The following is a 12,556-nucleotide window of genomic DNA, read 5'->3' on the forward strand; positions in this document are numbered from 1 at the left end:
GAGGACCACACCGGTGTGTTCGAGGGGCAGCGGGGAGGCCAGTGGGGTCTGGGGTCAGGGTGGAGTGAGCAGAGGGCTGGGGAGGGGCGTGGAAGAGGAGGTGAAGGGAAGGGTGGAGGAGGGCGGGGGACAGGGCACTGAGAGCCTCCAGGACCAGCAGAGGGACTTGGGTTTTCGTTCCGAGTGGCGTGGCTGCCGTGGCGGGTTTTCGAGGACAGACGTGCCCCGATGTGGTTTGTATATTTCGGGGATCCCTCTAGGTGCCACGTGTGAACAGATGGGGGGTGGGGACAGGCGCAGGGGCAGGAAGCCCAGCTAGGAGGAGCCTTTTGCCATAATCCGGGAGAGAGACCACGAGACGGTGGTGGCCCAGATCAGCGTGTCAGCGACGGAGGTGTGAGGGGCGAATGGCTTTTGGCCGTAGAGCCCGTGGGGCTCGGACGGGTTGGAAATAGAGTCTTTGACGATGACAGCCTGAGCCCCAGCCGCTCCGGGCTGGCCCACTGGAAGGGCGAAACTGCCATCAGCTGGAGGCGGTGAGCAGAGCAGGCTGAGGGGAAGACAGACTGTTCTGGCCACGTTGGGCTTGAGATGTCGTCTGGACGCGTAGATGGAGACGCTGCGTGGGCGGGTGGATACGGGAGTCCGAGGGTCGGGAGAGCGGTCTGGCTTGGGGACACAAATGCGTGTGTGGAACCTCTAAGGTGTCAAAGCACCACCTGATGGCGGTGACTGGGAGAGCCTGGAGTCCTGGATGCCAACAGGAGACCGTGCGCCCAGGACGGGGAGTGACCTGGGAGCGCCCTCCACCTGCGCTGCTGAGGGCTGTACCGTTGGGGTCGCGCCCTGACCTTTTCTGTGATCTCCGTTGGCCCTAGTTGGTGGCAGTTCTGAGAGAGGTCAAGTACCTGGGTTTCCAGCAGCAAAAAGGGATCCCAAGCAGTGCCGAGGATCTGTTCTCACAGCATGAGACCTTCCGGAAGTTTGTGGGCAACTTGGAACTCATCGTTGGCTGGTACAACGAGGTGAGCTGGTGTAGTTTGGTTTTATTTGCCGAGTTTCGGGTTTTGTTTAGGACAAACAAAGGGGTAGGGTCTCCAAGCGCAGTAGAGGAGGTGAGGACCCCCTCTCGTTACAACGTGGCTCGAGCCACTCCGCCATCAACCCAAACAGCGGCGGCAAAATGGCGACAGAACAGCCAGTGATGGAAACCTTGCTTCCACTGGACGTTGGCCTCCGTCCCACGATTGCTTAGAGGTGCCATACTCTCCTAAACGTAGTTTGCCCTTGGGGACTCTCAAAGCCGTTCCGTTACTCCCAGTGGGGTGTGGCGGGGTGGGCGTCTCCTGGAATCCAGCCGGGTTTACAAATTTCCCAGCGACCCTGTGACCCAAGAGGTGGAGGGCGGGAGCTGGCCTCGAGGTAGGCTGGACCGGGACCTGGGAGGGGACAGGTCCACCTGTGCTCTGTGGAACAAGAGGTCCTCTTCCGCCAGATCTGGGGACCTCACACAGGTGGTCGTGCAGAGGCTGGTTCCGAATCAGGGCTCCCAGTGACTGACTGGCCCCGGGGGCCGGGGCCTCTGGCTCCGGGGCTGTTTGTTCCACGCACCTCCTTCCTGGCATGAGAGCCCCTGGAAGCTGAATCCAAGATCGGAAGGGGACGCGGGGAGGCGTGGACTCGGGCCGCCGTGGGCCGTGGCGGGCACCCCTTTCCGCACAGACCCCAGAAGACGCTGCCGCTGGTGCCACATGACCTTCGCTCCTGCCCAGGCTGCGGCGGACGAGGCTGCACGTGGGCTCTGCGTGAGCCTCCTGGGGTGGCTGCCACAGGCCGCCACAGACGCAGTGGCTTCCGACAGCACACGTCTACTCTCTTCCGGCTCTGAGGTCAGAAGTCCAAGATCCGCTTCCTTCTGCTGAAATCAGAGTCAGACGGGCCGCTTCCTGGCGGGCTAAGCCGCCTCCTCGCCTGCCTCCTCGAGGCCACCGCCTTCCGCGTCCCTCTGCCGTCAGACGACACCCCTCCGGCCTCTGCCTCCTTTGTTACGTCCCTTCTTCCCCTCCGACCTTCTCACCTCCCTCTTACGAGGACCTTGTGATTGCGTTGGGCCCGCCTGCCCGGAAAATTCTGGACCACCTACCGGTGCCGAGGTCTCTAAGTGAATCTCATCCGCAAATTCTCTTTTGCCGGGTAAGGTGGGACGGTCGCAGATCCCAGGGACTAGGACGCCGACGTCCTTGGAGAACCATTTGGCCCACCACACCCGCCTGATCCACGGGGCCACCAAGATTCCCTCTCCTTGGAGCCCTGGGAATTTGGAATTGGCTGCCAGCCTCCTTCACGTGGGAGTCACAGAGAGACGGAGGACAGAAGCACAAGCTGTGGAAGGAAGGGAACAGGCAGCTCAGCCCGTGGCCAGAGAGGCCCCGAGAGTCCAAGGAGGTGCCTGAACGTGGACTTTGCTGGTCCCATCCCCTTGGGTCCCCCAGATGCGCCCACGTCTGTGGATTTCCTGTTGGTAACTTTACTCGTTCTGCCCTCTCGTGAGACTCGAGCCACCGATGGCAGGTTCACGGTTCTCGCAGCGAGCTTGCCCCCGACGGGAAGCACTGTCTGGGGCCTGGATCGTTTTCATTTTTGTTCTTGTGCTTTGCGCCTCAGATCCGCCCAAGAGATGCCTCTGTTCATGGGTTCCTGAGCCGAGGTCCCCTTTCTTAGAGCCGCGGGGCCGTGCCTCTGTTGCCTTCCCTCGCCTGTCTTGCAGGAGTCCTGTACCGAATGCCCGGGTCCATCCCGCACGGGCAGGGGAGGGCTTGCACCTGCTGTCCGTCCCCTGCCCAGCAACCTCCCTAAGTTCCATGTGAGCTGGTATTCACTGGAGCACGGCACGCCCTGCACCTCCCTCCTAGGACCTAAGAAAATGGCAGCAGTAATGCTGAGTCCGAAGGATGTTTCTGGAATAGCAGATCGTGCTTAGCCAACCTCTCCTGTAGGGGATGGTGGCCAGATCACACCGTGTGCTGGACCGAGCCCAGCAATCTGGTGCCAGCCAAGAGAAGAGTCGGAGTATCCAAAGATTAAGAGAGAGGCCTTGGGGAGACCCGGGAAGCCCCCCGCTCCTGGTGGAGGTGACCCCCTTCGTGACCATGCTGGCAAAGCCGAGTGCGAAGTGAAGCGGGCTGGCTCGGGCCGTCACGTCGATTTGTCAGAAATACCACCGCCACCCCAGACACACCCACCAGAGAATCAACCACGGGCCTGCTCCTCACTCCATTCCCCGGGGTCGCGCGTGACGGTGGTAACGTCACCGAAGACGTGTTCAGTGGAAACTGAAGGAAGCTCGTTTTCACTAATCACGTTTCTCAAGATAAAATTTAAGTGGCTCGCTTATGTGCGCCGTCCCGCATCAGGCTTTGTGCTGACAGCGTGGAACCTTCTGGGGATTCTCTCTGCCCTTCCCCTGCTCGCTCGCTCGCTCTCTCAAAATAAATAAATAAATAAATGTAAAAAAAAGAGCCCGTCTTTGACTTCTGTATTTCCACACGAAACCCAGCCACGCCCACTGCTCTCCAACTCAAGAAGCCAGGAGCACGTTCGCTCCGGCTACGGATGCAGTCTGTCCCTCTTCCGTCCCTCTTCTGTCCCTCTGCTGATACAAACGTTGGGTTAGGGTGAGGAGGCCTGGAGCTAGAGACGCTCGCTGCTGACGCGGATTCCCCTCTTTAGAGACGTGCTGGGCCCTTCTTGTCCTTCTCGTGCTTTCTGTTGGCAAGAGACCACTGGCCTGCAGATGGCCCATGTCTGTTAGTGTCCGAGCCAGAGAGGGGGCACACGGTGCTTTAAGGAGTCTGCTGGGGTATCCGAGGGACCGCCCGAGTGTGCTTTTTACCCCAGGTCACACTTCTGAGGACAGCACCCTAAAGGCGTGGGTTTATAACATAGGCTCTTAAAAAATACATAAGACAGACATATCCTTACGTGGATCTCATCGCCGTGGGCTCTGTTTACTCTGGCAGTTACGACAGACATAGTGGCTACTTTTCTGGGCAGTTACTACGGAAAATAGGCAATAAACGAATGGCCTTCCTGAGGCCCTGAGTGTCCACGTGCGTCGTGGACGGGACGCGCAGCCTGAGGCGGCCCCGGCCAGGCTGGCCTTGGATTCGGAGCCCGGGACATACCTCCTGTCTCTGCCCGTGACGCAGTCATCAGGAACTCAGCACCTTTCCCAGCTGGAGAAGTTCTGTGTGAAGGGTTCCCCACTGAACTCTAGTCACAGGACTTAGTGACTAAACACACCACAGAGGCGTGCTATGAAACGATCTCACTTGGGATATGTTCTCAAGGCAACGGCATGGGTAATTGGGAGGGGACCACGGCCTGTTATAGTTATTTCGTATCTAAACTCTGATGAGTGGAATCGGTACCTTCTCGTTCACTCGCTTTGTAATTCCATAGATGGAATTCTCTTCTTTCCGTCCTGTTTCTATCGGTGATAGGTTTGTAAGCTTTACTTCTCTGGCCTCACCCACCTGCTTAGAGAGTGAACCACATGAAAACACCTGAGGGCAGAGGTCAGCAGAAAGGGGTGGCGGGGGGGGGGGGCACGTAAAAGGACCAAATAAATGTATGTGAGGGATTATTCTGAAAGGCAAGAGTGAGTGGTCAACGTTTAATGTACGATTTTAACTCTGTTTTGCATTTCTCACTTTATAAAGTACAAGTGTCCTTGAAAAGTTATATAAAATAAAAATGTTGCTAGGTAAAAGGACATTCCAAGACTCCAACGGTGCTTGTCATTTAAAGGAATAATTTACCGGGGCGACTGGGTGGCTCGGTTGGCTGAGCGTCCGACTTCAGTTCAGGTCATGATCTCATGGCTCGTGAGTTCGAGCCCTGCGTTGGGCTCTGTGCTGATGGCTCAGAGCCTGGAGCCTGCTTCCAATTCTGTCTCCCTCCCTCTCTGTCCCTCCCCTGCTCACGCTCGCGCGCTCTCTCTCTCAAAATCAATAAACATTAAATTTTTTAAGAAGTTAAAAAATAAAGGAATAATTTATAAAAAAACTATATATACCCTCCTCCTCCTTTTTTCCTCCTGTTTTGTGAATTGATGTTTTTTCCAGGCCTTAAATGAATTTCTCTATTAGAGCAGGGTAGAACTATATCAACACTATATGGGACCTGGATGAGTGCTCTGATTCACAAACAGCTTGAATAGCTTCCCTGTAGATCCTAGATCTCCTTTTCTATTTTTTTTTTTAGTTGTTTTTAAAATTTTTTAAATGTTTATTTTTGAGAGAACAGAGGATGATGGGGGGCAGGAGGGACAGAGAGAGGGAGACACAGAATCTGAAACAGGCTCCAGGCTCCGAGCCGTCAGCACAGAGCCCAATGCAGGGCTCGAACTCACAAGCCGTGAGATCATGATCTCAGTGGAAGTCGGACGCTTAACCAACTGAGCCACCCAGGCACCCCTCCTTTTTTATTTTTTAAAGTTTATTTATTTTGAGAGCGAGAACATGCGAACAGGAGGAGCAGAGAGAGGGAGAATCCCAAGCAGGCTCCACACTGTCAGCGCAGAGCCCAATGTGGGGCTTGAACTCATGAACTGCGAGATCGTGTCCTGAGCTGAAATCGAGTCGGATGCTTAGCCAACTGAGCGCGGGCCCCCCACCCCACCCTGCCACACACACACACCACCCAGGCACCCCCTGGATCTCCTTTATGTACCTAAATTGCAGGCTTGGGGTTTATGACCAAGGAGAGATTCTGAGCCCCGACCTGCTTCAGTTACTCGTGTCCATTTCTCTGAGTTTCTTTGTATGATTTTAAGCCAAATAAAAACAGTTTTGGATTACACACTCATTATTGTCCCATTATCCCCTTTCCTTCTGTTTCTACCCCCATTCCGCAGGTAGCCAAGAGTTAAGTGCATACATAAATCCTTGGTGATAAAAGTAGTTTTTAGAAGCTGAAATCTCCTGGAATTTGAATTATATATAATTCCCAATTAAATGACACAAGTTGTAATTGGTTTGGTTGGTAGTGGGTAAGAAAACCCTAACCATGAGACCATTTAAAATCTGGCTGGATTTGGAGCAAAGGCCCTGAGACTGTAGCCTTTTTGTTGCAGATAAAGACCACCGTGATGGATGTAGAATTTCCACTAATAAAGTCAGAACTGGAAGCAATCGATGTCAAGTTATTGACTGCTGAAACAACGCTGTTCTGGAACGGGGAAGGTACTGAGGCCATGTTTGTCTCACTGGGAGGGTGACCAGCAGATCAATGGCAGTGGGACGGGGTGGGGGGGATGTCCTCCCTGTCCAGCGTCTGTCCTATGACACTTGCAAATGGCTGCTTCTGCCTCCTGGTTGGGTGGGTCCACTTTGACTCCAGTGGGGTTATGTTAAAGGCCATCAGAGAGTTCCACCTGCTTGCCCTGTCCCAAAGAGCCCATTTGTGTCACTTACAAAGACCCCTCCGGGGAACACCAAGGGTCCCAAAGTTTTCACAGTGGGCTTGTGGGGCCTGGGGCTCTTTGGTGGTTTCCTGGGCAGGTGTCGGAGAAGCAGAAAGAAGTGTGCTCACGAAGTCCCTTCTTCCTACCACGGGAGCAGGCAGAAGCCTTCCCCCCTGATGTCCCTCCCCTCCAGACCCACCTCTGGGTGGCCACCACCACCAAGGCTGTCTCCTTTATCAAGGCCTACAACTTGCCCTGGGCCGTTTTTCGGCCATATTCTGTCTCCACTGTCTCAATTAGAAGGTGGGACCGTCCACCTCCCTGCAGCCAGGGTTGGCCTGGACTTTCCGTGCAGAGAAGATACACTGCTTCTCACTGCGGCCCAAGGACGCACCTCTTTCCAGCCGCTGTGGCCCAGGACGCTGAGACCTGTCACCATGCTCATGTGTCTCCAGTGCCCTGCTGGTGGTTGGAGGGGCAGGGGCGCAAGGGGTCCCCTCGGGGGGTGGAGGCCCGAGAACTGATGACCCACCTATTTGGGGATAGGGAAGTCCTACTTCCGAACAGACGCTGTGTGCGTCGTCTGTCAGCATTGTGTTGGAGAACTCTGGATGAGCAGTGGGCATGTTTTCCAAGTGCTGTCTGGCAGTGATGAGCGCTAAAGCCTGCCCAAGACTTTTCACTGTTCTGAATTGTTCATTTCGTTATATTCCTTGATGTTTATATTTTAGGTGTGTTAGAGTATATCCAAGACTTGCGAGAAATTCTACATAACTTGCAGAACAGGATGCAAAAAGCCAAGCAAAATATAGATGGAATTTCTCAGGCCATGAAGGTGAGTAAGCAGCAAGGTATTATAGAGCAGGGCTTAACCAGAAGCCCAGGAGAGAGTCCTGGGGAAAAGGCACCCATGGAGATGCTCACAGAGAGTCCCAAAGGCAGCAGGAACTTGTTGTGTGAGGCTCTGGACTGCACAACGATGTCAAGGTGGTCCCAAGGCAGAGAAGTCCCAGGCCAGGGTGCAGAATTCAATTCTGTTCCGTTCTGTTGAGCTCGGCAAGAGTGCTTGTAGGGTCCTCTCTCTGCCGGGAAGGCACCGGGAACAGGGGGCAGGAAGGTACCCTGAGACTCAGCTCTGCTCAGGGAGGCACCGAGCTGACTTTCACTCAAGCCCAATCCAGGAAACTGGGGGTGAATTCCTTCACTAGCCTCCCCACGGTCCATCATCAAGGCCCTAACGTGCAGAGAGACATCTGCAGTGACACATCCAAAGGGGAGCTTGAACTGCCCTGCCTCGTTAATTTACAGTCTACTACATGACTCCATTTTTTTAAAGTTTATTTCTTTAAATGATCTCTATGCTCAACGTGGGGCTCAAACTCATGACCGTGAGATTAAGAATCACGTGCTCCACTGACTGAGCCAACCAGGAGGCGCCCCACTCCATTTCATTTTGAAAACAATCATGTTTAAGCTCTATTTCTCCATCTATATATCAAGATTAAATAATCACATTCTGTTTTACTGCCCATTGTGCCCCCACCCATGGGACCTCAGATATTCTGCCACCTCCAGCCCCTTCCCTGCAAATGTCTGAGCTGGAAGATTTTCACGTTTCTGACTCCGGCCAACGTTTGGTTTTGAGTCTCCTTTGTCATGGTGTGAGCTTTCTTTTCTTTTCTCTTTTTTCTTTTCTATGTTTATTTTTGAGAGGGAGGGAGGGAGGGGCTCACCAACACCCGCTTGGGTTTACTCCATGAACTGTAGACTGGGATCATTGCTCGGTTGTCGCTTGAGTGGAATATTTCTTCAGGTGGTTTCTGCGGGCAGGAAAGGCGCATTGATGACCTAGTGGGTCCCTGCTTGTCCAAAAATCTGTCTCTCTTGACCTCACCTGCAGTTGTCCTGTCCAGGTGAGCGATTGTTTTGATACGGTCCTTTCCTTTCAACAGTCTAGAGACATCTGTGTATCAGCGAGCTCGCGCTGCCCTGACAAAGCCCGCTGGCTGGGCAGCTTAAACAGCAAAAGTTCATTTCCTCACAGTCTGGGAGGCAGGACATCCGGATAGGGTGCCATCGGGGTGGTTCTCCAGAGGCCTCTGTCCTGGGTTCCCAGACGGCCGTCTCCTCCCCGTGTCTTCATGTGGTCATCCCTCTGTGCATGTCTGTGTCCTGATCTCCCCTTGTTATAAGGACGTGAGTCACACTGGGCTCGGGCCCACCTAATGGCCCTATTTTGCCTTCACCAGCTCTTTAAAGACCCCTTTCTAGACACGTCCCACGATACCAAGGGGTCCGGGCTTCAGCCTGTGAATTTGGGGGACACAGTTCAGCTGTCGCAGTCCCTGTCTCCCAGGCCCACGTCAACAAGGCTGGCGATGGCGTGACTGTCCTGTGGGTGCCCCTGCTCTCTCTGTAGGCACGTAAAGTTCTTCATCACCGTCAGGGCTCAGAAACGCCCCCGCAGCACGTCTGGACAGGTGTCTCCTCTTGTTAACGCTCCCCAGACTTGGTTAAGTGCTTCCTGTCCCAAAGAGGCCGAATCTTCTGTACCTGCTCAGTGTCTCACGGGTACCCCCTTCAGGAGCTCTGCCAGTCTCCATGTTCTCCACCAGGCACAGCAGGAATGCTGGTTCCCCTGGCTCTGAGCTTGCTGGGGTCAGGAGTGCGTTCTGACTGCGCCCTCTGTGTCAGAGCAGGAGGGGGGGTGGGGACATCGGCCTGGCTGCCGTAACACGACATCTCAGCCTCCAATAGCACACGTTCACTCAGCTCTGCTCTAGAAGCTGCAGGTCTAAGATCAGGGTGCCGTCAGCCGTAGTTGATGGCGAGGGCCCCTTTCCTGCCTCACATGGTGAGGACACAGTTTAGTCTCTATGCCTTTTCCTATAAGGACACTAATCCCATCTTGGGGGCCCCACCCTTGTGACCTCATCTGGCTGGCCCTTCTCACCTCCCACATTAATCTCAGTTACAGGGGGAGCAGTCACCGGGCCCCTCATGCTGGCCTCAGGGCCCTGCCCCCAGCCGTGTCCTCTACACGTCCATTCAGAAGCTGCAGCCTGGCTGGAAGGGAGGGGGTGGATGGAGGGCCACCTCACTCAGGGTTTGGGTGCAGAAGCAGGGTCTGGCTCGCCCAGGCCCTCACACGGATTACTCCATCCGAAAATCAGCAACCCAAACAAGACAGTAAGTAGCATCTGACTCCCTGGCTGCATGAGGAAACCAAGTAATTGGAAAAGAAAACAATTCAAATCAGTCTATTAGACCTGAAATAAATAATGCAAAAAATAATAATAATAAGGCACATGTAATTCTCAAATACTGGGGAGAAGGGAGAGGCAGGTGAGCTAAACCTTGGTTGCTCACATTCGAGTCACAAGACGGTCTAGACATGACTCAATCTGACACAGAGAGTCCCACAAACCATCTCAAGTGCTGGGGCAACCGAAGTTTCCAGTGGGGACCAGGATGGGGAGACAGGAAGACATGGGGCCAAGGGGGTGTGGGTTTTGTCCAGAAACTTTTCCCACTCAGTGTTTTGTTGCTGTGTGTATTGATGAGAATTTAAAATGAAAAAAAAAAGGGGGCACCTGGGTGGCTCAGTCGGTTGGGCGTCCAACTTCCACTCAGGTCATGATATCATGGTTCATGGGTTCGAGCCCTGTGTCGGGCTCTGTGCTGACAGCTCAGAGCCTGGAGCCTGCTTTGGATTCTGTGTGCATGTGTGTGTGTATGTCTCTCTCTGCCCCTCCCCAACTCACACTCTGTCTCTCTTGCTCTCAAAAATAAAATGTTTAAAAAAATTTTTTTAAAAAGATCTAACTATTGGATAATAGAGCAAAATCAGTATCGTAATTGCCGATGACAAGAATCCTTGTAGTAGAAGTCCTAATTATAGGAGGGTCAGACCCCCCTATCCCCGCTCCCCCCACCCAGCAGTAGGTCAGCTGTCCCCACAAGAGGGACTCCTCCCCCTGGGCCTGCTATTCGGAGCCATGGATGCTCTGCCCAGCTCTGACCACACGCCCCTCACCACAGATGCCTGCCCCAGGGTGATTCCTCTTGGGCCTGGTCAGGCAGGTAGAGCCATCCAGTGGTCTCCCTGCACCCCCCACCCCCACCCCCACCCCCTGAGGCTCTGCCTGGCTTTTAGGCAAACCGTCTAAGCTCTCTGCTCAAGTGTCCTCAGGGGCCCCCAGGCCTCTCCGAGGGACAAGGACATTTGCATCAACGAGCAAGCAGCCAAGGCACAAGACCACAGGTGTTTTCCCCATATGTTTTCCTCACTCCCACCTGTGCCCTGCAGGACTGGTCGGCCAACCCGATGTTTGAGAGAAAGGACAATAAGAAGGAGGCCCTGTTGGACTTGGACGGAAGGATGGTCAATCTCAACAAGCGCTACATGGCGGTCAAGGACGCCGGTGTAAAGATTCAAGCCATGGTCATGGTAAGGACTCACCCAGAAGGGGCTTCGAGAGGCCACTCGCTTTCAGTAGAAGAGGGAGAGCCAGAGATGCCACAAAAATTACTTTAGTGGTCACGGAAGTTACTCTCTTTATTCCGAGAGTCTCACTTGCAGAAAGCAGACAGACTATGGTAAACGTACCCTCGGTTAACGAGTTTCTCTTGCTATGGGCCTGCCCTCCTCCGTGCTAAGGGGTCGGCACGCCCTACCCTGCACAAAAGTGGTATAGACAAGTGACATCGTCATACAAGGTCAGCAAATCTTGTTTCCCTGGGTTACACTGCTTGAGGACAGGCGCCATGTGTCTCTGTTGTCCTTGGCGCTTTCCCGACATGAGCGCGAGGAGGAAACGAAACACGTAAACGCGGGTGAGGAATGTGGAACGTGTGTGCCTGTTGTCCCAGAGCCGACACGTTCCGACTGGGGGGATGTGAGAGCACTCACCTGCTGGGCTGCCCCGAGCGTAGGTTGTGCCTTGTTGCCAACAGCCTCAAGGGGCCGTGGGCCTCTGTCCTGGCTGGAGCACTCTGAGGGAGAAGGAGAAGTGGTAGCCTGGCGCCCCTGGAAGGTCTACCCAGGTTCCCGACGACACGGGGGTTCTCACACCTTCCTCACTGGCCGCCGTTTGATCCGGCTTGCGTTTTAGCTTGTTTCTGAGGCATGCGTGAGAGGTGGAGCTCTGCCTTGGCCCCCCAAAAAGAAGATTCTACCTTGAGCTCAAGATATTTTCGGGGCAGTTGTTTTTGGGTTTTCTGATGCTTGGTACAAATCATGGATGTGGACTTCAGTGATGGATCACCACACCCAGACAGACCGCAGCACCACCACCCGCCCCTCCACCCACCGCCCCGCCAGGGAGGAGGGTATCTCATTGGCTGTTCTCATGGTCAAGCCATTGTTTACAAGGCCATTGCCCCAGTGGAGTTACTTGACTGGATCAGAAGATATTTTGTCTCGTTTCCAGACCCTCTTCCTTCCCCTTTGCCTTGGTGCCAGAAGCTCCCACTAAATTAAAATGTGTACCTGCAAACATATTACCTGGAAGCGTTGACCAGTTAACCTGTTAACGCTCTCAGATGTGTTGGAAATGGGCAAAGCAGAGAGAAATTTGTCTGGAGTGAGGGAAAGGTCCACAACACAATGGCACAGAAAGAGGACAGAGAGGAGGCAGCGCGCTGGGGAATAGGAACCTGGGAAAAGTGGAAGCCAGCAAGCTGAGGGGGCAAGGCTTTGTTGTCCCATTTGGCAGAGTCCTCGATGCACATAATAATCATCTGAACCATTTCTCTCTGCCTTAGGCTGAAGTTACTTAGGCCTGTGTCTTCTTTCCCCTATTAGAAGATAACTGCCCTGAGGGTGCAGACTGGGCCATATTCATCTTTCTTTACCCTATAGCTCTCAGTGTCTTACAGATTCATCCATCTGTTCATCCACCCATCCATCTATCCACCCATCCGTCTACCCACCCATCCGTCTACCCATCTATCCATCCACCCACTCAACCAACCATCCATCCATCCATCCATCCATCCATCCATCCATCCAACCACTCATCCATCTAGCCATCTAATCATCCATCCACCCATCCTCCCATCCACCTATCCGTCCACCCACTCATCCAT

The 12,556-nt window shown here is 54.0% G+C and overlaps 2 protein-coding genes across 3 annotated transcripts in view; one reads left to right on the forward strand and one right to left on the reverse strand.

Annotated features, from left to right (window-relative positions):
• Positions 1 to 12,556, reverse strand: part of PGS1 (phosphatidylglycerophosphate synthase 1) — a 339,697-nt gene that overhangs the window by 218,322 nt on the left and 108,819 nt on the right. The gene's annotated exons all lie outside the window — the stretch shown is intronic.
• Positions 1 to 12,556, forward strand: part of DNAH17 (dynein axonemal heavy chain 17) — a 101,423-nt gene that overhangs the window by 14,625 nt on the left and 74,242 nt on the right. For both annotated transcript variants that reach the window (XM_049635566.1, XM_049635567.1), the window contains exons 14-17: positions 879 to 1,025; positions 6,137 to 6,245; positions 7,198 to 7,301; positions 10,776 to 10,916. In XM_049635566.1, coding sequence (XP_049491523.1) covers positions 879 to 1,025; positions 6,137 to 6,245; positions 7,198 to 7,301; positions 10,776 to 10,916 — 501 coding nt within the window. The remainder of the gene's footprint in view (positions 1 to 878; positions 1,026 to 6,136; positions 6,246 to 7,197; positions 7,302 to 10,775; positions 10,917 to 12,556) is intronic.

This window comes from Panthera uncia, chromosome E1 (assembly GCF_023721935.1).
Source record: "Panthera uncia isolate 11264 chromosome E1, Puncia_PCG_1.0, whole genome shotgun sequence".
Taxonomy (NCBI): Eukaryota; Metazoa; Chordata; class Mammalia; order Carnivora; family Felidae; genus Panthera; species Panthera uncia.